Genomic DNA, 25,229 nt, shown 5'->3' with positions numbered 1-25,229 from the left:
TCTGGGTAGATATATACCATTCCAAGTAATTATATTTGCTTCCTCATAACTACTCCTGAACTTAGACAACGAGCCCAGGGGTAACATTTTCTATCTCCCCAAAAGGGACTCTAACTACAGAATTCTATCTATTCTTTTATAATTGCTCTCCTACCAGAAGAAGGAATTAAGTGACAGACACAGAAGAGAGGTGGATGGCTCTTAAGGATACCCACAAAGTATAGGAGTAGAGGAGTGGGGTCTCATCAGTGGGGCCAGAGAACAATGTGAAGGGAATTTCTCTTTCTCAAATAAGATTTCCAAATATCTTACTATCTTGTGGGTATGCCAAGACAGCTGAGAAAAGGAACTAACACCACCATGCCTACCCCACCTTAACTGACTTTCTATACTGAAGTCCCACATCTATCTCTATATTGGCTCCAGTATTCATTCTCTTTCCTGCCAGGACAAAGGTCAAGTCACACCTACGTCACATTTTGAGGTCTGGGTACACACCCTCTCAATTCTGAATACACACCTTGTGAGGAAAGAGGACAGAGGACCAGTAGGAAGGCAGAGATTCCCTGGCAACCTTATGCCCTTGAACACCACTCCCCCTTACATTCTGGATTAAACAGCATTTGGGAGCCAAGAGAGGCAACACTTGTGGTGGTTGGAGACCTGTGCCTGCCTGTCCCATTCCTATACCTCGTCATCTTACCACACCCTTCACTTCTCCTTATGCTCCCCTCCAGTCCAGGAACTGGAAACTACAAAGAGGGAACAGAAGGGAGAGGAGGAAGAGAAAACTAACAATTCCCTGTCCAACCCCAGCTCCTTACCCAGTGCAACCAACAGGTAGGCAAGCTTGCAGAGAATACTCAGAGGGAGTCCTGTGGGCAGCAAATAGTTCTGAACAAGGATAAAGCGTGAAGAATTAAAAGATCAAAGGTGAAGTAGAAGCTCGGGAGGAGGGTCGAGGGGAGAAAAGCTGGAGATCAGGAGAAGTGGAGGCAGGACTTACGGCTTCAGTCTTGGGAGCTGAGTGGGGGTAGAGAACACAATATAAATGGGGTAAGAATTAATGTTTCTCTGGTTCCTCTCAGGGAATTCTTATAAGAATAGCTCAGGTGTGGCAGGAGGGCACCTTGGTCCTCTTCCTGGTTTTAAGGAGAAGGTGACCTTGAGCCACCCAGTGTCTTTTCCTGTGCCTGTCTCTGCGTGCGCTCTTCATGTCTTTCTTTCTCCGGTATCTGTACTTCTTTGGCGGTTTCTCCCGCGGCCGCCTCCCCTGGGCATATGAAGAGGTTGCAGGGGAAGGCCGAAAACTAGAGAAGGTTGTGCAATGTCACTTTCACACTCAGAGTGACGAATCGGGTTCCCAGTTAAATGGAGAGGCTTGGGGGAAGGGTGTTCAGCTTTCTCGGGTCCCCTTGGGTGCTGTCCTGTACTTGGTGCTGAAATCTGGGCGACCTCATCCCAGGTGGGCCCGCATCCCCGGCCTACGGTTGGGGAGCTCCCGATCCCTATTCTACCTGGCGGTGCTTCCCACCTCTGCCCTCGCACACCTAGCGCGGTCGCAGGCGGAAGGCGGGGCCTGTGGGAGCCCCACCCCTGGAGACTGCGGCTGGGGCCTCCCTCTCCTCCACCGCCCGCCGCTAGCTCATTGCGCCTCTCCTGCAGTCTGGTTGGAACCCGCTCCCTCTCCCGCTCCAGCCTCCACTCCGGCCCCCATTTCGGCTCCAGCTTCGCACCCAGTTCCGGCCCTCAGACCTCCTGGTTGCATCCTCCCTCCCCGTTCCTGCCCTGCGCCAGCTCCCGCTCCGGGATTGAATAGCCGGAACCTCAAGCCATGGCTGGTCCCTTCTCTCGTCTGCTGTCCGCTCGCCCGGGGCTCAGGCTCCTCGCTTTGGCTGGAGCTGGGTCTCTAGCCGCTGGGTTTCTGCTCCGCCCGGAACCTGTAAGAGCCGCCAGTGAACGACGGAGGCTGTATCCCCCAAGGTATCAGTGTCTGAGGCGCAGCGGTGTGTGTGGGGGAGGTGGTGACAGGAACGAAGATGGGGATGGAGAGGAGGACCTGGGCAACAGAGAAGGGTTATAATCACGAAGGCTCTGGAGTACAGTACTGTACAATCTGGAAACGTCAGTGGATTGGGGATGGAGGCCAAAACCGTGAGGCTAACGCATCCTGGGGACCTGTAACCGGCAGTCTCCGCCCCCAAGACCCGCTCGGCCCTGAGTTCTGGCTGCACCCACTCTGCCCAAATCCCTAATTGAGAAACCAGGAACTATCCTTTCCGCTTTCCTCCATCTCCTTTCCTGCTGTTTCCCCTAATTTCCTGAATTCCCGTCCTTGGTCTTTCCCCTCCCCCATCCCTAATGTTGTGCTAATGGTAGGAAAGAACTGAGCAAATCTGGGGGAACTGAGCCCACCAGCCAAAGGAAACTAGAACTGTTGGGAAAGAATAGACCCTGAAAGTCCCTAAAGAGATTACCAAGGTTTAGCCTCCCTCTAATCTTCCCTTCTCCTAAGGAGCAAAGCTGGACATGGCTAACTGGATAGCTCCCATCTGACTGCACTGGGTCTAGGCCCCCTGTGCCCTCTCTCCATGGTTACTGGGTACCCCCTCCCTAGCGCTGAGTACCCAGACCTACGAAAGCACAACAACTGCATGGCCAGTCACCTGACCCCAGCAGTCTATGCCCGGCTCTGCGACAAGACCACACCCACTGGTTGGACGCTAGATCAGTGTATCCAGACTGGCGTGGACAACCCCGGCCACCCCTTCATCAAGACTGTGGGCATGGTAGCTGGAGATGAGGAGACCTATGAGGTAGGGGGCCCCCAGAGTTTCCCTGATGACCCAACTCATCTTCCCAGTAATCCCAGCTCGTTCCCCCAATAGACCCTTCACTTTCCCTTAAGGCTGGACCTTCCATACTCATGTTTTCTGACCCAGTGAAATCAGTCCACAACTAAGGCCCTGAAAGGGATCCCCTCTCTTTAACCACCCTCTCCCTCTTAATTCCCCATCAGGTATTTGCTGAGCTGTTTGATCCTGTGATACAAGAACGACACAATGGATATGACCCCCGAACAATGAAACATACCACTGACCTGGATGCCAGCAAGGTAGGTCAGATATTCCGCTTCTGATTTGCATTGCCTTATGTACAATGCTCTGTTTCTCCAATCCCTTCACCTTAATTACTTCCTGACTCAGAGTCATTAGACTGCTGAGCTTTTAGTCTTGGTGCGGGGGAAGGAATTGTATCTTTTTTTTTTTTTTTTTTTGGAATTGTATCTTAAGAAGCAGCAGATATGGAGAGAAGGTGGATGAGAACGACCATACCCCAAAATAGGCAGTTTGGGGAGGGTTCATGTTGCCCCCTTCATTTGATGTACTTGCCCTTTGGACTTCTTCCAATGCATGCAGTGAGGATCCTTATAGTCTCTCCTTTCCCCAAGGCCCTCAGTTCCCACCCACTGTGTTTCTGTGACATATATATTAATTTCTCTTATTCCCTAGATCCGTTCTGGCTACTTTGATGAGAGGTATGTATTGTCCTCGAGAGTCAGAACTGGCCGAAGTATCCGCGGACTCAGTCTCCCTCCGGCCTGCACTAGGGCAGAACGACGAGAGGTGGAACGTGTTGTAGTGGATGCATTGAGCGGCCTGAAGGGTGACCTGGCTGGACGTTACTATCGGCTCAGTGAGATGACAGAGGCTGAACAGCAGCAGCTTATTGATGTGAGGGGCGTTGAGAGGGAGTTGGGTTAAGGAAGCAGATGGAAAGAAGAGTCAGAGGGGAGGGTTGGCCAGATGAGATAGAGGCCCAGAGGCTACTGTGAAGATTCTTAAACCAAGTCCTTTTACTTGCCTCAGGATCATTTCCTATTTGATAAGCCCGTGTCCCCATTGCTGACTGCAGCTGGAATGGCTCGAGACTGGCCAGATGCTCGTGGGATCTGGTATGAGGCTTAACTTACCTTTTTTGTCCCCATGTCCCTTACATGCCTCTTATTCCTCTATCTCCCCCAGTTCTTGACCTGCCTCTTGATCCCTGTCTTTCCCTCTTTTCTACTCTTCAGGCACAACAATGAGAAGAGTTTCTTGATCTGGGTGAATGAGGAGGATCATACACGGGTCATCTCCATGGAGAAGGGTGGCAACATGAAGAGAGTGTTTGAAAGATTCTGTCGAGGCCTCAAAGAGGTTGGAGAAGAATGTATAAGGGAACTAGGTGGGAGGACATAAGGAAAACCCAAAGACCATACCACCTAATTTATCAACCAATTCAGGACACTTTTGATAGCAAAAGGGATCACCATCAATCATTGCAGGACAATATATTAGGACTGTCCAGGGAAAACCAGGAAATATGGTCACCCAAGAATAGAAGAGAGAAAGAATGTCACGAGTCCAATGTAGTAAATAAAGCAGTTGCCAGATAAGACAAAAAGAATAACTGAGATAGTGGGTCAGTGCCTGGAATGTGTGGAGTGTGCAGATAAAGAAAAATCTGAACCTGGATCATTGCAGGGAATGAAAGCTTGGTATGTTCATGATTTCAGTGTAACCAAGGTTGGCCTTTGCTCTGAATTCTGTCTTTCTTGCTAAAGTATCATGTCTGGTTTTAAGCTGAGAGGAGGGGGGAGACCAGGGAAAATGAAAGATGGAATGGCTGAAGTTCCAGAATGTGTGGCTCTACTGAATCTTCAATCTTATATGGATTAGGTCTCTATATTCTATTCTAGATTAGAAATCCCCATAAACCCAGTTCTTATTGTGTATTCTCATATATACAATTCTATTTTGGACTCGTAAAGACAGAGAGCTCCTCTTCTTTTAGATTCTAGCTAGGAACTTTTTATTGTTTTTTGGCAAATAACAGATAACATATTCTGACTGTAAGTGGGTAAGGAAGTGCTTTTCAAATAATATTCCTCAGGTTTCTCATCTGTGAAATTAGTATAATAAGGCTTCTTACATTTTATGTTGTTGTGGGGATTAAATGAGAAAAAGGCATGTAAAATGCCTGGCCTATAATCAATGTTCAATAAGTGTTACCTCCCATTATTATTTTTCTAGATGGAAGAGTTTCCCCTTGTTCAACATGTAAAATAATCCCCCATGCCATGGTTTTTTCCTAAACTATGAACAAGATCCCCTTTACTCACATTAGGTAGTCTTCATGTCCATCACTTCAGCAGGTCTTTTGAACTCTAATGGTCACCTCCATGATTAGGATGCTCAAGTGAAACAAAACACCCTTTCCACAATCCCCTTCCCACCTCATCAAGCATACACATAACTCTGAGTCCGGCTCTTCTGGACTGTTTTCACCTTTCTCTATGCCTTCTCACATGTGCTCTCCACAGCTAACAGAAGGCTCTCTTGCCTCTTCCTGTTGCAGAGCCTACACCCTCATTTTATGTGTGAAAGAACCCTTCCAAACTCCAGCCTCATTAGCAAAGCAAAGATAATCCATGCATGCTGAGCTCATTAAATAATCATTCCTTTCTCAGTTCAGTTTACCACCTCCACTCATTTCCCTAGATCATCCTGAATGCATCATTCTCCCAAGTTTCTCTTCTTCCACACACAATATACTTTTCTGTAATCTCACCATTATAGGCTTGCAACATCAAAATTACCTTGTATGTGTGATAATAACAAACCATTTACACACACATAGCACTGTCATTTTTTCATAGCCCAAGTTTCTGGTTCTAGAGTTCCTGTAGGTCTGGCTAAGGGAGGGTTCACGTATCCCTGACTTTTCACTAACAGCGCTTTTGTGGACTCAGGTGGAGCGGCTGATCCAGGAGCGTGGCTGGGAGTTCATGTGGAATGAGCGTTTGGGATACATCTTGACCTGTCCTTCTAACCTGGGCACTGGACTTCGGGCAGGAGTGCACATCAAACTGCCCCTGCTAAGCAAAGTAAAGGAGTTGTGGGGTTAGAGTGGGGTGTGAATGAAGAAGGTGGCTGTGTGTAGATGGGAGGGTGTGGGCATTTTGGAAAGGAGCCAGACACATTGTGGCTTAGAAATATTAGGGGAAAGAGTTCTGAGCAGGTTCAAAGCTCTTTCAGGTAAAATCAGTCTCTGCCCCTATTGACCCTGCCCTTAACCCTGTGCCCTCCCCTCTAGGACAGCCGCTTCCCAAAGATCCTGGAGAACTTAAGGCTCCAAAAACGTGGTACTGGAGGAGTGGACACAGCTGCCACAGGCAGCGTCTTTGACATCTCTAATTTGGACCGACTGGGCAAGTCAGAGGTGAGATCCTTATGGATTAGGGTGAGGAGAGATATAGGTCTGTGGGGGTTGAGCTATGACGGTGAGTGAACCCCAGGAATCTGAAATGAAGTTCAGGTTGAGTGGGGAGGAGACTGGAAATGAGTGCCTAGAGCAGGCAAATCAGCACTAAAGAAGGAAACTCAAGTTATGGGAAGCAGAAATCAAGGGTTAGTGTCCTTCAGGTGGAGCTGGTGCAGCTGGTCATCGATGGAGTAAACTATTTGATTGATTGTGAACGGCGTCTGGAGAGAGGCCAGGATATCCGCGTCCCTCCACCTCTCGTCCACAATAAGCATTAACTCCCCATTCCCCGAAGATGACTCAAGATCCCCAGGACTTCTATCCATTCTAATGTGGCCCATTCTACTTGCCCTGGATGCCCCTAACTCCCTTCTGTCCTAGTAAAGACTCCTTGCTATGCTCTAGTTGTCTTTGTTATTTCTAATGGTTGGGGTGAGGAGGGACTAGCCTCCAGGAAAGGAAAAGAAGCCGTGGGGTTATTTATGATGGAAAGAAGACTCCAGATAAGGCATGCCAGGAACACTGATTCTCAGGTGGGTGGAAAGCATTAGCATTTTACCCATATTCCCCATTGGCTTCCTGAGGATAATTAGAATGCGTTTCCATTTGCACTTTATTAAAGTTTCTTTCTCAACAATCTCTCTCTTTAACTGTAGAGACAGGTTCATAGCAGGTTGCCAAGGAAGCAGATGGTCAATGCCATGGCCCAGGAGGGTTGTGACCAGTCCTGAAGGCCCCAGGCTGTGCTTCGACCTATAATGAGACAGAGTGAGAGGAATATTACAACTCTTTTCCCCAGGAACCATTGATATATGGAAAATATATGCCTAGACCCCTTTACACGAGGGATCTCCCTGAGTGGGTTCTATGAGCCAGATAGCACCAAGTTCAGGCCAGATCGTCAGTCAGGAGTTGGAGGGTCAGGTTGTGCATTTGGAAAACTCACCCTGCTGTTCTGGGCTCTCCTTCCCCTCATGCTGGGCCCATACAACAGCTCGTCGCTGCTCAGGACTCAGAAAGGCCATTTGTTCAGGAGTGACAGCCATAGCCTGAACACTTGTGAGACTAGATAGCTGGGTGGGGCTGAACACCACCTGGGGGTGAGGATAGGAATCCGTATAACCACTCTAGCCCCCATTGGGCCCTGGCTCTTTTTGGTCACCCCACATCCCAGCCCATCAATACTTACAGCAAATTTAGGAGCAGGGATGACAGAAATAGCAAGAGGGGTAAGACCCTGGATCTGTTCCTGCAGCAGTGCTGAAAGAGCCAGGTCTGGGATCCCTGCTGTTGAAGCAAGTGGGATAGGCATCTAAACATTGTCTTATACAGGCTTTCCCCCTTCTCTTCAAACCTATAGACCTTCTCCAACTTCCCAAAATACCCTACCATACATCTTTCCAAACACATCTCCAACCTCTAAATACCTTCTCAGACTCCCACCTTAAGAATTCCAGAGCAATCCTCCACCTAATCCAGCTGTCATGCAAAAACCAATCACTGACAACTAGTACCAGCAGTGGTCCAGCTTCCCTACCTGCTATTGTGCCAATTTCAGTGAAGATCTCAGGCCCCCAGTTGCTGACAGGGCCAAAACCACCAGGAAGCACAAGGAGCTGGGCCAGAACTTCCAGTTGCTTCTCAGAACACTGGAGATGGAGATTGCCCAGGAAGAGAGCTGCTTGGCTGTGGAAAAGTGGGGTTGGAGGAAGAAAGATTCAGCCACAGTGATAGGGTCCATAGTTATGAGATGAGAATATAGATGGCTTCAAATGAGGTCCCTTTCTCCCTGGGACCGCCCCATGAGTCTATCTTTATATTGTCACCACCACCCACACCCTTCCCTTCACAAGTGACCTAAATTCCCAACTGCTGATATGCTGTAGCTCCTCTGGCCGAAGTCCACACAGCGTGTAACCCAGTGCAGTCAGGTGAAGGAAGTCCAGGTGGCTCACATGCCGGCCACTCTGCCGCAGGAAACTGGAGACCACAACTCGGAGCTGAGGTGGGGACGGAGGGCACAGAATAAGGAAAGAAATGGGGAATTCATGGATGAGGAAGTGATTAGGGAAGTGACAAGTGCTACTGGATTACATACTTGTATTATTAAGACCTGAAGATCCAATAGCCATGGGGGAAGTTGAGGATCCAAAAAAGAGAAGGCCAGGGGAAGATAGGCAGGAGAGAGCTTTATATGTTTAGGGCCTCAAAGCGAATCAATCACAGAGTCCCTAACACCACAAGTACAGGGTATTTAAAAATAGAAAGAATGGCCAGATAGGGTGATGGGAAAAAATTCCTTGGGCTTTAGGTGACCTGGGGGCCAGGCTCTGTGGAATGGACATTTGGAAAGTAGTAGGAAAAGGGAAGGTGTTACCTGGATAGAACTCCAGCCATCTATCTGCCCCAGGGTGCTCAGCACTCCCCAGTCCACTAGGATCAGCTCCTGTAGTTCCCGCTCTCCTAGACCTATTAAGAGCCGACCCAGCTGCAGGATCTGCTCAGGACGGAATCCCCGGGGAGGACCCCACAACTAGGAAAAAGAGAGGAACAATGTGAATGGAAAAGCATTGGTCTAGGAGTCAGAATGATGGATCTTAATCATGTCTCTGACCTTAGCTGTATAACTGTAGGCAAATTATTTGCCTCTTAGGATCTTTAGTTTCCTCAACTGTAAAATGAGGATTGGATTAATGTTCCTCCAAGGTGTTACTGAAAGATGCTAGGGAAGAATAGCAGACTCTAGTCCATGAGTTCTAAACTTTTGTGTACACCAGACTCAGTGGGAATGCCTGTTAAAATGCAGATGCCCAGAGCCCTCAGAAGATTCTTCAGTGAGTCTAGCACAGGACCCTGGCATCAGCATTTTAAAAACCTGTTCCCTGGATAATTCTGATACACTGTAAATTTTGGTAACCACTGCTTTCTTCCCTCTATCCACTGTACTAGCTTCCTTTCCTCTATATTCATCCCCTCTGACTTCCTAGTCAGGATCCAAACTCTAATTCTTTAATCTCCTATTTTTCCCACTTCTTACCCAGTTATCTATTCTCTTGTGTCCCATACCATACCCAACCAGTTTCCTCATGTTGGCCTCTCCATCCCTAACCTGTTTTGCCTTGCCCATTGCTGCCCGTAGTTCTTCAGGACCAAGTCCTGGGTCTCCTGCAAATAATGCCAGGCAGTCCTCAAAGTCTGAGAGCTCCATCTCTGCAATCTGGGTTGCTGACCAGGCTGCTGGGAATGTTCCCCGTACATCTGCACAATTTGGCACAGGTTCTGAAGCGGGAAGGCAGGCATAGGGGGTCAGTGTAGAACTAAACTATACCCAGAGAGATATCTATAGATTGAATGACTCCTCCAACCTTTGGATAGGGCAATGTGGACAGTAGGGGCCAAAGGATTACTATAGTGTGAGAATTATAGGACTCAAAGGATATTAGAGTAAGTGACTAGAGAGGACAAGCCCCTCATATAAATGGAAGACTGAGGGGGGGTTTCCTAAGGGTTTAATGGCAGGTCTAGATCAGATCCTAGGTCTCTGGTCCCACAGTGTCTCCTTCCTACATCCTAAGCATCTTCCCAGCAGACAGCTTCATGCTCTAGCATTGAGCCAAGCCTAGAGCTGGGTTACTGTTAAAAGGGATAAGAGAATAGGAAGAGGGAAGTCCTGGGCTAAAAATGCAATGGGTTCTAAATTTCCAGAGCTATAGAACCCTAGAACTAGAAAAGACATTGAAGATCATCACTCTAACCACTGTGGTTTATAGATTAAAAAACCCAAGCCCAGAGAGCAGAAAGTGTGCAAAACTGCTCAAAGGGCACAGCATTCCTAGAGCCCAGACTTCTGATTACATTGCTGGAAACTCTTTCCTATATACCCTGATAGACATATGAATATTTGGGTAGTTTCACCTGAGAGATCTTCTGCAGTAGGTCGTACAACCCCAGCTACCAAGGCTGCTTTCTTGGGAGCAAGCTGTGGCGTCCCACATAGCTGTCCAACTCTGCTCTGCTCCCAGCTCTGCTGCTTCTCTAGGAGCCGCTCCAGGGTCTCTGGGCCCAAGGCTTCCTGTGTGAGAAGGAAGATGGAGGGTGCAGAGACCTGGGGAGGTCAGGGCCAGCTGTGGAGCTATAATTCCAAAGTCCTGTTTCTTTTTAGCAGTTTCCCCCAGATTCAGATTTCACATCCCTTGCCCTCAGCCTCCTTGGCCTCAGCTTCCCAGAACCAGGTCACCAGTCCCCTTTGCTCTTACTCCCTCCCTTGTTCCTTCACCTCACCCTGGGGATCAAGGAAATAGCTTCAGTAGACAGAGTGAGTACTAGGCGTCCAGCTTGCTCTACTTCACCCTCGCTCCACAACTCTGGCTTCCTAGGGGACAGGAAAAAGATAGGGGCTGAGATGCTGAAAGAACTGTGAGGGAAAAGAAGGGGAAAAGAGGACATGCTAGGACTAGGGACTTAGGGTTCCAAGGAACCTTGAACATATTGAATGAGCTGCTACTGATGATGGTGGTTAAGAGGGTGGGTATAGGATGAGATAGAATTGGAAATTCCCAAAGTTTCATACCCCAGAATAGGCTCCTGTGATAGGAGCCATCCCAGCTCTGTGGCAAATGGCTCTCCTAGGCAGAAGCCCTGCAGCTGATTGAGATGGGCCAGCAGGATCGGTAGGGGGATCCGTCGTGTACTCTCTATCCCCAGGAATCCAACCAAGGGACCTAAGGTCTCCAGCACTTCCCTTGAGACTGTTGTCTCCTTTGGAGCCTGGAGAGGGACATCAGGCCTTGGGACAATGCATTTTTGACTCAGAGGACCAGACTCTTTGATCAAGACACCAAAACCTTTGATTTTTCTCTCCCTCCATCTCCCAACTCAAGACCCTATGATATTCACTGCCATTGTTTACTTTCTTAAATAATGAGCCCAGATAGGAGGAGGCAAAAGGGCTAGGAGATGGAATCCAAGGGAATTCTAGGACTCCAATGAATGTGGACAAGAAATATGAAGGCATTCCATTCCAAGGAATGAAACCTAAAGGTAGATCTAGGGGCTAGGGCCTTGTGGACAAGAACCTGTTTAGCAGCAAAGGAGTGGGGGTGGGCCTAGAAGACAGAGAGCATTGTCTGAGAGGTAAAAATTGTCCAGGCAGCAGCTCTGAGTCTGGTAGGTTGGACTCTTACCAAGTTTTGTAGTGCCCTCTCTGCCAGGGCTACCCGGTGGAGTGGGGTCAGTGCCAGCAGCTGCTCTGGAGCTCTTCGTACCAGCTCCACCATCAACATAATAGATTCATTGGACAGTCTATCCATCAAATGGACCCTATAGCAATTTGACAACAGGGGCACTCAGAAATGAACCTTATTGAAAAGGGACCACAGAATGCCATATTGCCCAGACACATCAGACCAAACCTTATGGCCCTAGACAGGATCTGATATTAAATTGCTCCAGATGCAATTCCCACCATAGTGTTTAAAGGGAGAGAACAAAAGGAGTGACATATTTCTAGTCTTCCTGAGAAGAAATGACCAATGAGTCTACCATCTCATGGAACCAAAAGCCCCAAATATTAAATATCATTAAAATTTCCCCCCATTTTATAGATTAGGAAACAGGCTCACAGAGTTGGTGGGATCTTACTCCCAATTCCTCTTTTCCACAGTGGCACCCTTCCTCTACTTGTGAGGAGGTCCTCTCTTATTTGCATAGTGCTACACAGATTACCAAGTTCTTGGTGTTCTCTCATTTGATCCTTATGACAAAATCTTGAGGTAAGACAGGTATTTTTCTTACCCCTCTTTCACAGATGAAGACCTCAGGTCTTCCATCTCATGGTCTAGGATCTTTCACCTTATCTAGGTCCTTGGAATTCTAATTTATCTCCACAAACCAATAAATTTAAACAGATTTGAATGGCTTTTTTTTAAGGTCCCTTTGCCCAAAAAATCAGAAGTGATATTTTGTACTCTTATCTAGGGTTGCCAATTCTGGAACTGGAACTAGGCCATGTAGCACAAACACCAAAATCTGTGGAAAGGCCTATAAAAATGGATGGAGTCAAGTGCTTTTACCATCACCTCATCCCTAGAAAGACTAACACCATCCTTTTTCTATACCCTGACTTACAGTTCAGATGGCAATGGGGTAGGGATGAGGGTAAAATGGAAAAAGAAGCCTATGTGAGAGATACTCATAAACTCCTAGAGTCTGTGTCAGGAGGACTCAGGTTTATGAGTTTTCTCTCCCCACGATCCTCAGCCACACTTGAATGTGCTCTACAACATTCCTGCCACAGGACCATCCAGCCTAGGCTTGAACAGCTCTTGAATAGTTGATGTTGGGAATTAACTACATCAATTTTCCTTATATTTTGCAAAAATCTGATTTTTATCCACTGGTCCTTGTGATGCCCAATACAGCCATTCAGAAACATGCCAATGTATCTTTTATTTGGTAGCCTTTGGGGTATTTGAAGGCATTTACCATATCTCATACATATTCTCTTTCTGTATGCCACTGAACACAGTGACAACATGTTGCTTAAGCAGACTACAATCCTCTAGGGCAGAATTGGACCATTGCCTCCCTCAGTTTGGATATTCTATCTCTATTAATGTGGCCTCTATTATATTATGACTGCTTGGCAGTCCACATCATAATGTTGCCTGCACCCTCAGCTGTCCCATGTTGAGGCCATGTTCTGGGAGCCAGTCAAAACATAGAGCAACTTTGAATAGAATCCTCCGCTTTGTGCTATAATTGATGTCAGGGTACCACCAGACAGAAAACCACTACCTTAGGTGCACTTCCTAAGGGCAGATCTTCTACCTCAAGTTGAGACTTTTAAGAAGCCAGTATCTGTAGTCATAGCACTTACGGTAAATCCAGAAGTAGCTTGGTGTCTAGCCCACTCAGTTCTGACCCCAGGGTTGCCAGCTCTGGCTCTGGCATGGTCATCTTCCGCTGTAGCTCTGCCCAGATACAGGCTCTCTATAGGGTAGGGTGAGGAAACAAGTCAGGACAGAGTTAAGCACGGGAACTGGATTCTGTACCCAGGGTTCCTGCCTCTCTGCTCCAACTAATGCCTCCCTGCTCCAACTAAGCACCCCTCTCACCAGGCTCCCTCGAACCCCAGTGGGTAGCTGATAGATCATGTGCACTACTTCAAGGAAGTCTGCCATCAAGTTGATCTGCTGCAGAAACTCACACGACATGCCCCCTGCCAGGGTGCCCAGAGCCCTGTAGGTGTGTGGGTAGATAAATGCTCATTCAACACATGCCATGGTCTGTCTGCTCCTTGTATCAACACTCTCGACACAAGTGCAGATGTTCACTTATGGTAATTTATAGTTTTGAGAAATCTTTTTCCATAGATATTCTCATTGGCTCCCCACATCATCACTGTTTATCAGAGAGGAAAAGAAACATTCACAGAAGTCAAGTTTGATATTCTCAACATCATTCTATTACAAACATGATAAACTGAATCTAGAGCTACGTCTTCAGATTCTGAAGTCTGTGATTCTTTTACTGTGGGTGGGAGTTAGGTGACACTTACTTATTCTTGTTTATTACTGTTTAGTCGTGGTTCTGAGGTCACTTTGAATTAAACTGACAACAGCAAATGTCTATTGGGAGCTTGCATGAGGCCAAGCACTATATTAAGTACCTTGTATGCCTTATCTCATTTGATCCTCACAACCACATCCTATGAGGTAGGTACTATTTTAATTCTCATTCTACAGAAGAAAAAACTGAAGCTTAGAGAGGTTAAGTGACTTGCCCAAGATCACGAATACATGTTCAGGCTGGCACTGAACCCAGGTTTTCCGTATCCCTTAAACCAGTGTGGTGCTGTGGCGGGGCAAGAGGGTAAAGGGAGGAGGAGCCAAGAGAAGGCCCACAGGCTGGGACTATGCATCATTCATCTGCACATCTCCCATTGCTTATCCTGTGGTATATGGCATATGGTTAAGTGCTCAAAAAAATGTTAGTCAAATTAAACTCACTGCTCAGCACAAGCTACTCACTGAAGATTCCTGAGTGTCAGGTTGGTGGGCACCTGCATCTTCTTCCAGAGAAACTGTGCCTACAAGAGAAAGAAAGAAGAGCAGCTCCCCAGCAGAGATATTTACCCAAGGACTTAAGGGGCCTTGGACCCCATCCTGCTTCCTCACCCTGTGGGTCCTACTCTCCTACTCTCCCAAATGCACACTCCTCTCTGAAAGAGAAAGAGAAAGAGAGAGAGAGAGAGAGAGAGACAGAGAGCGAGCAGAAGGAAAGAGCAAAGCAAGTCACATTATAAAGGATGCTTGGGATAATGTACCCAATTTAGAGCTGATGGGTAAAAGAGGTGGAACACAGAGGGTAGTTCTGGGGTAAGTGGGGAGAATTACCTGCTGCTCAGACCAGGGCAGATCCCGGTAGCGCCTTCGGTTAGCCAAAAGAGCCGTGGAGTCCAGCTGCAGCAGCTTTAGTGGGAGCAAGGGAAGCAGGCAGTCTGGCCAAGTGGTGGGGATGGGCTGCTGTGGGGTTTGTAGCAGTGTAGTGATAGGTAAGAGGGGCACCACAGGATCAGGAAGGGACCAAAGCTAGGATAAGGGTAGATGGCATGTGCCACTAGAGCAGTGCACACCTGAGAACCTTTATATAAAAGATGGCTGTGCTCAAGTATTGCTGCTATTTAGGCACCTGCTGAACTAAAGTCCCTTAGTCTCTCTGAGCTTTGGTCTCTTTCTCTGAAAGCAGGCCTAGAAGATTTCTCAGACCCTTCCAGCTTTGGGCCAGTATGGATCAGAGCTGCTAATGTGTTGGTGGGCACAGAACCAACATGGACTCTCAGGGCCACTGCAGGGGGAGTGTGTGAGGCAGCACCAGCCATAGGAAATTGCCCTGGGACATGGAAAGGAGCTTAGCTGGGAGATCCCACACATACCTGACCAGGGATACACACAGCTGCGCTGGCACCTGTTGTACCTATGTTTTTAACTCCGTCTTTCACCTGCATGAGAATTGGCAGTGTGTGTGTGTGTGTGAGTGTGTGTGTAAGGAAGTGGGGAGGTTTGAGGTTTGGGAGGCCTTCCCTGGCCACAGGGAAGATGCCCTCCTTCTTACCCAGAGCCCACATCCCTGAGTGTCTCATCCTCCCTGCTACTCTCATACCCGAAAGGTCTGCAGCAACGCTGCGGTCTGGCAGGCTGAGAGGCGTGATAGTTCAGGGGCCAGGCAGGAACAAGCCCCAATCAGAACTCGCCGAGGGATGGCCTGGAGTGTCTGGGAGCTGAGGCCTGGCAGCAGAGGGTGCAAAGAGCAGAGTTCCTCCAGGGACAGCTGGGGAGCAAGAGAGACAAGAGTCCTGAAGAAGAGAGGCAGGGTGGTAGGGAAGACAACAATCATAGTATAGCAAGGCGGCAAGTATGAGGAGCTTAGTGGGAAGAAACGGGGAAGATGCAGGGGCTAGGGAAAGGGGGACAGGAACCTCTGGGGGATGTTGAGAAGTTGCTGCTACTCACATCATGCCTAGGGAGGAGCCGTCCAAGCAGTAAAACAGCCTAAAGTAGAATAGGACAGGAATCAACAGCTCTCAGGTCCTGGCAGCCAGGTTTTTAAACAAGTCCCTAGGGCCTACCCTCCAAAACTTCTAGCTCCCTCTGTACACACCCCCCGCCCCGCACCCATGACTAGCCTGGCTCTCTGCTCTTCTTGATCAGAGAAAGGGGGATAAGGTAGTCCTCCTTGGGACAGAGAAAAAGGGGGCTCCAGAGGACCTGATGGTATCCCTGGTTCCCAGAGGTGAAGGATAGATGCCAGATAGTGAGATAGGCCTACCTGGGCAGGTGTGACACTGGTTCCCTGCAGGGCAGGAAGCATAGCTCTAAGCTGGGGCTCTGACAGCTCCTGCAGGAAGCGGAGGCCCAGCTGAGGGAAGAGAGGGGCCCAGACTCGCAGCTCCAGGGGGCTCAGCACAGCTCCCCCAGATGAACGTAACACTCCCAGGAGTTCATATGCCACCTGTAACCAAAGAAGGTTTGGGACTGGAGAGAAAAGACAAGTGAGCCTTAAGCTTCTTGTCTAATCCCACATCTGGATTTCCCAGGGCCTGGGCTAGGGCTTAGAACCAAGGATGGGATAGGGACAGATTGGGTTTAAGATGTCAAAGGGTATGTTTGGGGTGTCATAGAATATAGGGTCAGGAAGAGGTGCTAACAGATAAGAATGACCATGGAAAAAGGAAGAGAGGAGGCAGAGGTCGGGGGAGGGCTAGCATTGTGGTGCTCAAACTTGGTTGAGATGACTGGACCAGTCTTTGACACAGACCCAAGGAAAGCCTGGAGTCTTGTAGGGCTCTGCCAAGGAGCTCACCCGTCCTTGTGGGCTGAGGGTCCCGTTGGCCGCACATTCCAGCAGCCCCCGTTCTACTGGCCCCATTGGATCACTCAAGGGTACCAGGCTCTGCAGCTCCTCTGGACTCAGGAAACAGGCGAGGGGCCCCAGCCTGAGAAGGGCATCGAAGCTGGCCTTCATGTGGTCACAGAAGCTGGCACTAAGGTGGGGACCATGTTGGTACACAGAGTAGGCACTCTGACCACTAAACTAAGAAATATGGGTGCCGTAGATAGGCCTCTGTCCTGGAGTCCTATACTGCTGGGGGCCACTCCCTACTTTGTTGCCCCTTCCTCCCTTGGACCCAAACCCACCATGGTAGCTTGGCCTTCATCACTGGTCCCACAACCACTCACCTGCGTACCTGCTCCTCTCCATCCTGGACACTCTGGTTCACCAGGCTTCGTAGCACATGTCGGGCATGCCCTGGCCCAAGACCTGCTGCTGGCCAGCTATCCTCTAGGGCCTGGATCTGAGATGAGGAGAGCCAGCTTGTGTTGGGGTCACTGTGGGACACTTGTGGGGAGGAGCTCACCAGGAGACATGCTACTGACTCCTGGGCTAGTCACGTTAAGATGATCACATCATACCTGATGAGGGCTGAGTTGCAGAAAGTTTTCCAGAGGGAGGTGGGGAAGCAGGGGCAGCACTGCCCACAGTAGCTCCTGAGACCAGGCAGGCACTTCCCCGAATAGCTCAGGGGCCAGCAGTCGCTTTGCAAGAGCCTCTTTCTGTTCAGGCCTCATTCCTGGACTGTAATCCCGGATGGCAGCCAGGCTGGGGAGAGTAATGGGTCTTAGCCCTTGGCCTTGTTCCAAACTGTTGTCCCCCCTGGCTCTCTGCAGCCCTACTGTCATAGACAAGAAGGAGACTCTCCCTAATTATAACAGAGAGGATCTCAGTAAGGGGCTGCTCTAGGCTGGTTGTATTGGTCTGACCCTGACAGGATCAGGAGTGGTGTGGGGTCCTTACACACTATCATTGGCCAACAGGGATGGTGGGAAACGCATCAGATCAGAGACAGCCAAGAAGGGGATGAGTGGTGACAGGTCAATGAAGAGCTGGGAGGTGAGGCGTGGGTATCGCTGGAGCAACAGGGCAGTCAGGCGACCCAGGGCCTGCTCCTCTGATGGTGGTACCTGTGGGGACACAGGAATGGATGCTGGCTCAAGAAATACTCAGTATCGTTACCATCTCCTCTCACGTTCCTCCTTCAACTGGGCAAGCCCTCTGCACACTGAGCTCCAGGTATTCTTGATTCCCAGATTTCTCCCTCCACCCTTGTTCCCCTTCTCTCAATGTCCACCTGCAGCTGGGCCCAGGAACGGTGCATGAGCGTCAAGAAGCCCTGAGCAGCCTCCCTCTCTGCTGAGAGCACCAGCTGCTGGAGATTTTCTGGTGGCATATGCAGGTATGCCTAGGGGGTGAGAGGTTACTGTGGATGAGGCCTCACTGGGCAACAGCCTCAGGCCATGCTTATTACCCAGTCCACCCATGTGCCCCTCCATCTGTTACCTGCACTAGAATCTGCAGGGCCCAAACACTCTTCTCCCTCTGGAGCAGGTCCCATAGCACAGGCTGGTGGGGAGACAGACAAGATGCCAAAAGCTGTCGCCTCTGTTCCTCCTGAAGCTTCCCCAGGCACTCCAACTCCACTTGCTAGGATGCTTGTCCTTCCTCTGAAGCTAGTATGTGTGTCTCCTCCAATATTAAACTCTTTTAGGCCAGGGATGATGTCTCTAATGTCTCCTGTATCCTTTTCCATGCCAGGTCCATTGCTGGCTTAATAAATAAGTACTTGGAGATCTGAACCAAATTACTACGAACCTGTCTAATCTCATTTCATTGGATGTAGGGCTTGAGAAAGATGGGTCCTAACATGGAGTAAGGATTCTTCCCATATCCTACAGAACTTAGCACAGTACCTTACTTGTAACATGGAACTGTGAATGAATTATGGTATTTATATATTCTAACCCCTTCACTCTACAGAGAAGACACAGAAACCCAGAAAACCTAAATTAAGTTATTTGCCTAACACTGCACTATTATGTGACATAGTTGAACCCAGATTCCAAGTCTTCCAGTTTGTAATTGCCCTGAATTTTTCTCATTTCTGCCTTATCTTCCTATACTTTGCCAGCCTCCAATTCTCAATTTCTAGGGACAGAATTAGAACCCTCCAACTTGATCATTTTCCTTCCTGGAGCAGAAAGGGGGAGAGTCAAAGGGTTAGAAAGAAAAACATGATAAAATTTATTGCATCTTATATATCCTTCTAGATACATAATTCCACAGCATGTATTATCTTATGTAATCCTTACAGCCACCCTAAAAAAAGTGGCATCATTATCATTATTATATTATTCTCCCCCATTTGTAGATCAAAAAAATATTGCCCAGAGAGGTTAAATAACTTGTCCAAGGTTGATCATGTGAACCCAAGCCTGACTGACTCCAGAGCTATGTGCTTAAGCCAGTATATTATATTATATTATATTATATTATATTATATTATATTATATTATCCTCTCAGTATTAAAGAATTCATTTGGAGGCCCTTCCTTCTGTTCCAGAGGCTTTCGACTTGGCGGATCACTCACGCTGAAGCAGGCCAGCAGCTCCATCTTGGTTATACCGGAGCTAGGACTGGCAGTGGGTTCAAAGCCCGGTGGGGTCAGCTGTTCCTCCCGTTCCAGGTACTCTCCAACTGTCCGCAGCACACTACGCCGGCCCTCTGGGCGAAAGGCATCCCAGAAGGAGCAGTTGTCTGGGAGACTGGAGAGCATCAAGGCCTGACCCAGCATTCCCTGGGCCTCGGTCCCTCCGGCCCCTGGACCCAGGAGAAAGGTCAGCAGGCGCAGGAGATAGTGCAGGCGTGTGGAATGGGCAAGGGCTGGCACAGAGGACTGACAGCGTGGCAACTGGGATAGCATGCCAAGCAGGAAGGGAGCTGGGGCCAAGCACAGGGGGGATGGTCCCAGTGGTGGCAGAGAGGGTAGAAGAGGACCAAGTAGCCCCTCTAGGAAGCAAGTGTCATTGCCCCCTCGACTTATCCTGCACTGGCCCGCTAGCCAAGGCCAGAAGGGCACCAGGGCTTCATACATGGTGTCATTGGCACAGACCATAATCAGGAAGTTGCCTCCATCTGGACAGCGTTCCCCACAAGGTCCAACATGGCAGGGTGGGAAGGCAGTGACATCTGGGGTAGGGCCCTGGCACACATGTTGAACCCAAGCCTGATTGCTGGGGGGCACAGCCTGCAGACCTGCCTCTCCACACAGCCGCTCAGCCCACAGAGTCTCATTCTCCAAGAAGCAGCCCCAGAAGACCTCTGGGGTGAGGGGAACAGGGGGCAGGCCTTCAGGACAGTTAGTGGGGGGTGGGAGCAGGCCAGCACAGAGCTGCTTTACCAAGCGGCGATTGGGGCCAGACAGGGCTGAAAAGGAGAGGTTGCTACATATTGCCTCCAGGAACTGATCAGGAAACTGGTCATGGCAAGCCTGTAGCCAGCCCTGGGCACCTGGTGCCCATGACACTGCATACCACACAGCTGTCTGGCAGACGGCAGCGGTGCTGGGAGGGGGCTGCGGGGTGGCGGGCTGGGCGTGCTGGCAGAGCAAGTGGATGGAGAAGTTGGAAATGCTGTAGGGTGGCGCTGGGCCTGAGTGGTTCTCGCAGAGGGCCTCCACAGAGATGGCTCGCCGTTGGCGAGGGTTGATGTGGGCTGAGGGCTGGGAAGCCCTGGGCAGAGGCACACCCGTGCTCAGGCAGTGGAGGAGGGCAGGGGGTGGGGGTGGCGATCCAGACAGAAAGCCCAGCGCCTGGACATCCCAGGAAAGGTTGTGCCGGATGCCCCTGGGTGTAGAGGCAGCATCTGGTCAGTCACATTTCGTCCAGTTGAACATTCTGACCCTGGCCCAGAGCCCTGCGTGGAGGTGGCAAGCATAGGCTTTTCAAAAAGGTCCCTGGGAGCATAGTTGTCACTGGTTTAAATACTGGAATGGTCGGGGGTCCCTGGGTGGCTCAGTGGTTCAGCTTCTGCCTTTGGCTCAGGGCATGATCCCACGGTCCTGGGATCGAGTCCCTCATTGGGCTCCCTGCATGGAGCCTGCTTCTCCCTCTGCCTGTGTCTCTGCCTCTCTCTCTCTCTCTCTCTCTCTCTCTCTCTCTGTCTCATGAATAAATAAATACAATCTTTTTAAAAATACTGGAATGGTGGAAATGGGAGAGAGATCTGTCCTGTCAAAGCACAGAATCATCTAGGAGCAGCCCAGCTGGAGCTCCCTCTGTCCACCTGGCTCCCTTCCTTCTCCTTTCTTCATATGCTTTTAGGTAGCTTAAATCCAACCCTTGGTTGGCCTCATATCAGGAAATCTTCCCAGCAACTGAGTAAGTCTAACTGTGCTCTGGCACTGTTGTATTGAAATAGTAAAAGTGCTCGCTTCAGTAGCACGTATACTGAAATAGTAAGGGACAGAAGAATCCAGTCTCATCCTTTCTTTCCATAGTCCATCTTTATTAGGTAACATTTATTAAACACTATGTGGGAAGCACAGTTCTAGGTGGCTTACACATACGGTCTCAACCCGTTCAATCCCTTTCAACAACTCTGTGGTAGCTAATAATTATATCTATATTTTATAAGTGGGGAAACTGAGGCAAAAGTAGAGCTGGGACACCAACCCAGATAGTCACATTCCAAAACCATCAAACAACCCCCCTCCCATCAGTTTCCTCCTCTACTCTGGAGTCTGATGACTTCCCAGGCCCAATCAGAACTCCTCTCCTGGTAAGAGAGTTACTTACCATAAGAGCAGCTGCCGAAGGTTGCCTAGGAGGGAAAGAGTAAGAAAGAAGACTACCCCAATCTCACCCCTTCTTTGCCCTGCCACAGCCCAGCCCCAGACCTAGCAGCACTCACCTCCCTGGCACTGCCCATTGGCATCAGGCTCTGGTTGCCCCAGAATGGAGAAGACTTCATTCCGTAGGGAATCAGTGACACGGAGCAGCCCCTCCTGGAAGGCAGCATAGAGCGGGGCCCCCACTGTGCGCAGCAGACCTCCCCAAAGAGCCTCTTCAGAGCCCAGTTCCCCTACTGGGGTGAGCAAACCCAACAGACCCTGCAAAAAGTGGGGTGCTGGCTCCCTCCCATCAAGGCCTGTGGCATTGGTGGGGTCCACACTGGGCTGTACCTGTACCAGGGCCTGCCAGCGTGTACCCTCTAACAACAACAGCAAAGAAGGCAACCAGTCAGCCACCAGGACGCAGTCAGAGGGCCCATCACGGATACAGGGGGGCCGGGTAGGGGTAGGGGGTCCTATGGGAACTAAGGCTCCTAGAAGCACCTCTGCGAGTCCACCCAGCACACCTGCCTGGTGTCCCAGGAAGTCCCTGGGGGTCTGCTCCTGCCCCAGCAGTGCCAGCACATCCCCCAGCAGCCCTAGCATTGGTTCCCAGTCTGGGCTGCCTCTCAGTGTCACTAGGAAGTCATGGAGCCGGATGGCAGGGGACTGGAGAGGTGGGGGCTCCCCCACAGGTCCCTCCCCCATTCTCCCAGACTCAAAGGAAGAAGAAATGTTGGCCAGAAATGCAGAGAACTGTGAGCGGCTGAGAGACCCCTGGGGAGCCTGGTCCATAGTGGAGAGCAATGACTTCAGGAGGGAGAGATCAGGGTCCAGGGACTGAATCCCACTAGAGACCAGAGTTGCTGTAAGAGAGAAATGGGAGATCACTAAAGGGAAAGAGGCTAGAACCCAATTCAGCCCTGCCCTGGAACCTGGTCCTAGCTTGGATCTAAAGATGAGGTGATCTTAAAAAAAAAAAAAAAAAAGAGTGGGGGGTAATCCCTGGGTGGCTCAGTCGTTTAGCGCCTGCCTTTCGCCCAGGGCTCCATCCTGGAGTCCCGGAATTGAGTCCCGAGTCGGGCTCCTAGCATGGAGCCTGCTTCTGTGTCTGCCTCTCTCTCTCTCTATGTCTATCATGAATAAATAAAAAATAAAATCTTAAAAATAAATAAATAAATAAATAATAATAATAATAATAATAATAATAAATAAAGATGAGGCAAAGGGGATGGTGAACTGATTCCCTCTACTGAATCAGCCTATAGTAAGTCTTGACCTGCTTTCTTTACCCTCACTTTCTCCCTAGCTCTAGTCTCTGCCTGTCTTCCTTTATCTTTTATAGAAACCAGTTAATTTCTGCATTCTTAAGTCTCTTTTCAGCAACCATCCTCTTCATCCCCAGCCCTGCTCCCTCTTCCTCTCACCTGCACAAGTTAGCGGTAGCAGCACTGGCCAGAGGCTCAGAGCCATGTTTCCAGATGAGCACTGGTAAGAGGTGAGTTCTGGTTGTTCTCACCTTGTGTGGGATAGCCAGGTGAGGGCAGGGCACTGCAGGCAGCCTGAGTTGCCACTGACACTGTAATGTGGTCTTTCAGGAAACAATATCTGTAACCTGACAGCAGGTTTGTCACCTGAGCCACTGAATACCTGATCCTTTGGCTTCGGAAAAAGGTGTACTTCTAAGAGAGGGCCCAGAGATAGGGGATTCCAGGGGGCTCTTGGAGAGCCCAAGGAGATAGGTAAGAGCCAGGATGCAGATAGGAGTGGGCAGACATGGAAATGGAGATCCAGAAACCAGCTGGGGGGTGCAGAATATAAGAAAACAAACAGGGTCCAAAGGAGTTAAAAAGTAAGTAGGATTTGAAGGAATCAAGGAAGAAAGGGAGCCCAGAGAAAGGAGCTGGGCAGCCAGGTAGAAACGGAGAGGAAGAATAAAGACCAAATTCTGGTCCAAGGACATGGCATTCACAAGAGGAGAGCTGCTTTCGATCCACTACCTAGAACCACAAAATGCGAAGAATGGGGCAGGACTTCAGAGGTTACATAGACTATACCTCTCATTTTATGGATGCGCGACTTGCTCATTGGGCTATTCAAACGTTTGAGTTTGCCCTCTGGCTCTCTTCCTGTGGCCTAGATGAAAGCCCCATAGAGAATTCTAAGCTGAGAAAAGAGATAAACCAGATTAAATCACTGTGCAAGAGGGCTACTTCCCACACCCACACATACATGCATGCACACACGCACACGTGCTCATGCACACACACACACACACACACACACACACACCCAGAGAGAGAGAGAGAGTACTGCTCATAGATCGAAAAGATCCCACTCAGAATAATCTAGTCTGGCCAAGGTGAGAAGTCTTTTCTGTCCTCCATTTATATATTCCCCAAAGGCCTTTACCTGATACCAGCTCTCAATAGTAATTCAACACTGAGGCTCCACTTAAACCATTATTCTGTCCTTCTTTCCTCAGAACCCTCCTCTATTCTATCCCCCAAACCCACACATTCAAATCTATTATTAACGAGCTTCTGCCCTAGAAGGTTCACTTAAGATCACAGAATTTTAGAACTGGAAGGGACCTGAGGGATCCTGTGGCAAAAACTTCTCATTTTATAAATGAGGAAACTGAGACACACACACACACCCCAAGTGGAATAACTTGGCCAGGCCCCCAGAGTTGAGGACAGTGCTAGGATTTTCCAAGGCAAATAAAAAGTCGGAATCAGTAAAATGATCTATTGCATCCCTTCGTCAATATTTTCCCTTTGCCCATCAAAGTTACTACATCCAGTCTGGAAAGCAGAGAGGAGAAGCAAGGAATATGACCTGGATTCCCTATAGTTTTCTATCTTCTGGTTCCAGCCCAACCTGGAATTTGAATTTCTGCCCTTGGTTCCATAATGATCCTCAATGATAAATTCTCCTTTTTTGCTAATAGTGTAGCAAAAAATTGAGATGGTTTGGATCCAAATCCTGGCTCCTATGTTTACTAGCTGTGTGTTGTGAGCAACTTCTAAACCTCTGTGTCATAATGTTCTTTTCTATAAAAAGGAGAGATACTAGTATAGAGTTATTGAGAGGATAAAATTAGATAATGCACTTAAAGTACTTAGCACAGCATGTGGCACCTATCCAACAAAAAGTAAGCACCTATCATGTGCCAGGCACTGGTACAAAATAAACATTTACTAAACGTTACTACTATTGTTGTCAGACTAGTTCAATATGAATTATTTTATTTGAAACTAAAAAGCCCTATAGGATACAGAAATTCTTACCAGGAAGTAGTGTCTTGAGTAAAAGATCTTTAGAACAAGTATGAAACTAGTTGGCTCAAATGGAGAGGGGAGCAATGAGTACTCTCTCAACCCAGGCTGGGAAATTCTTGGCAGTCCACGTGATGATGGAGCAAGCAGTTGGTTAAGCAATCCTGTTGCCAACAAGGATTCAGACTATGTGCCAACTGAGGGTAAAGTGTTTAGGATTTATAGCTAATATATCAAGCTATTTGAAATAAGCAGATTACCTTATACAGGTGACCCTTGAACAGTGCTGGTGATTAAGGGCACTACCCCCCAACCCACACTGTGTAGTCAAAAATCTTAACTACTCAAAAATTTAACTACCAATAGCCTGCTGTTAACTGGAAGCCTAACCAACAACAAAAGCCATGGATGAATG

At 48.9% G+C, this 25,229-nt stretch overlaps 3 protein-coding genes across 17 annotated transcripts in view; 1 reads left to right on the top strand and 2 right to left on the bottom strand.

Annotated features, from left to right (window-relative positions):
* The window catches only part of PPIP5K1 (diphosphoinositol pentakisphosphate kinase 1), a 55,315-nt gene extending 53,670 nt beyond the window's left edge, over positions 1–1,645 (bottom strand). The window contains exon 1 of the mRNA XM_041744316.1: positions 1,007–1,645. The gene's annotated coding sequence lies outside the window, so the exon portion shown is untranslated. The remainder of the gene's footprint in view (positions 1–1,006) is intronic.
* Positions 650–6,706, top strand: LOC121484730 (creatine kinase U-type, mitochondrial). 2 transcript variants are annotated; one of them, XM_041744347.1, is made up of 10 exons: positions 650–840; positions 1,699–1,983; positions 2,618–2,816; positions 3,020–3,115; positions 3,513–3,734; positions 3,870–3,955; positions 4,076–4,199; positions 5,795–5,929; positions 6,139–6,264; positions 6,468–6,706. In XM_041744347.1, the coding sequence occupies exons 2-10, from the start codon at positions 1,835–1,837 to the stop codon at positions 6,582–6,584; spliced, it is 1,254 nt and encodes a 417-aa protein (XP_041600281.1). In that variant the 5' UTR covers positions 650–840; positions 1,699–1,834; the 3' UTR covers positions 6,585–6,706. The 2 variants fall into 2 exon arrangements, with proteins under 2 accessions (XP_041600281.1, XP_041600280.1); XM_041744346.1 differs by having other exon boundaries at positions 1,666–1,983.
* A 195-nt stretch (positions 6,707–6,901) lies between these two features.
* Positions 6,902–24,862, bottom strand: STRC (stereocilin). Of its 14 annotated transcripts, none has more exons than XM_041744299.1 (30): positions 24,827–24,862; positions 23,591–23,699; positions 21,614–22,399; positions 21,499–21,523; positions 19,293–20,547; positions 18,205–18,267; positions 17,996–18,106; positions 17,662–17,828; positions 17,280–17,466; positions 17,046–17,161; positions 16,669–16,849; positions 16,135–16,317; positions 15,819–15,857; positions 15,469–15,636; positions 15,242–15,307; positions 14,703–14,831; positions 14,337–14,395; positions 13,422–13,545; positions 13,184–13,296; positions 11,490–11,625; positions 10,877–11,073; positions 10,588–10,678; positions 10,222–10,378; positions 9,416–9,585; positions 8,684–8,839; positions 8,164–8,306; positions 7,844–7,992; positions 7,496–7,593; positions 7,253–7,400; positions 6,902–7,059 (listed from the first exon to the last, which is right to left on the bottom strand). In XM_041744299.1, the coding sequence occupies exons 2-30, from the start codon at positions 23,619–23,621 to the stop codon at positions 6,971–6,973; spliced, it is 5,337 nt and encodes a 1,778-aa protein (XP_041600233.1). In that variant the 5' UTR covers positions 23,622–23,699; positions 24,827–24,862; the 3' UTR covers positions 6,902–6,970. The 14 variants fall into 14 exon arrangements, 13 of the variants coding, with proteins under 13 accessions (XP_041600233.1, XP_041600229.1, XP_041600230.1 ...); XM_041744295.1 differs by having other exon boundaries at positions 22,961–23,699; positions 24,827–24,851; XM_041744296.1 differs by lacking the exon at positions 24,827–24,862 and adding an exon at positions 22,961–23,021 and having other exon boundaries at positions 23,591–23,609.
* Positions 24,863–25,229: the final 367 nt, after the last annotated feature.

Source organism: Vulpes lagopus, chromosome 2 (genome assembly GCF_018345385.1).
Source record: "Vulpes lagopus strain Blue_001 chromosome 2, ASM1834538v1, whole genome shotgun sequence".
Classification (NCBI taxonomy): domain Eukaryota; kingdom Metazoa; phylum Chordata; class Mammalia; order Carnivora; family Canidae; genus Vulpes; species Vulpes lagopus.
Note: the sequence above shows the minus strand (reverse complement) of the source record. Positions and strands in the feature narration are given on the sequence as shown.

Bases quoted from the DNA above. Each gene is read 5' to 3' on its own strand.
- LOC121484730 (XM_041744347.1), top strand. From the start codon at position 1,835: ATGGCTGGTCCCTTCTCTCGTCTGCTGTCCGCTCGCCCGGGGCTCAGG. The intron at 4,200-5,794 runs GTTGGAGAAGAA...TTGTGGACTCAG, and splicing joins TCTGTCGAGGCCTCAAAGAG to GTGGAGCGGCTGATCCAGGA. The intron at 5,930-6,138 runs GTAAAGGAGTTG...CCTCCCCTCTAG, and splicing joins AACTGCCCCTGCTAAGCAAA to GACAGCCGCTTCCCAAAGAT.
- STRC (XM_041744295.1), bottom strand. From the start codon at position 23,006: ATGGCTCTGAGCCTCTGGCCAGTGCTGCTACCGCTAACTTGTGCAG. The intron at 15,308-15,468 runs GTATGAGAGTAG...ATTCTCATGCAG, and splicing joins CGTTGCTGCAGACCTTTCGG to GTGAAAGACGGAGTTAAAAA. The intron at 14,832-15,241 runs GTATGTGTGGGA...CAAACCCCACAG, and splicing joins CTGTGTGTATCCCTGGTCAG to CAGCCCATCCCCACCACTTG.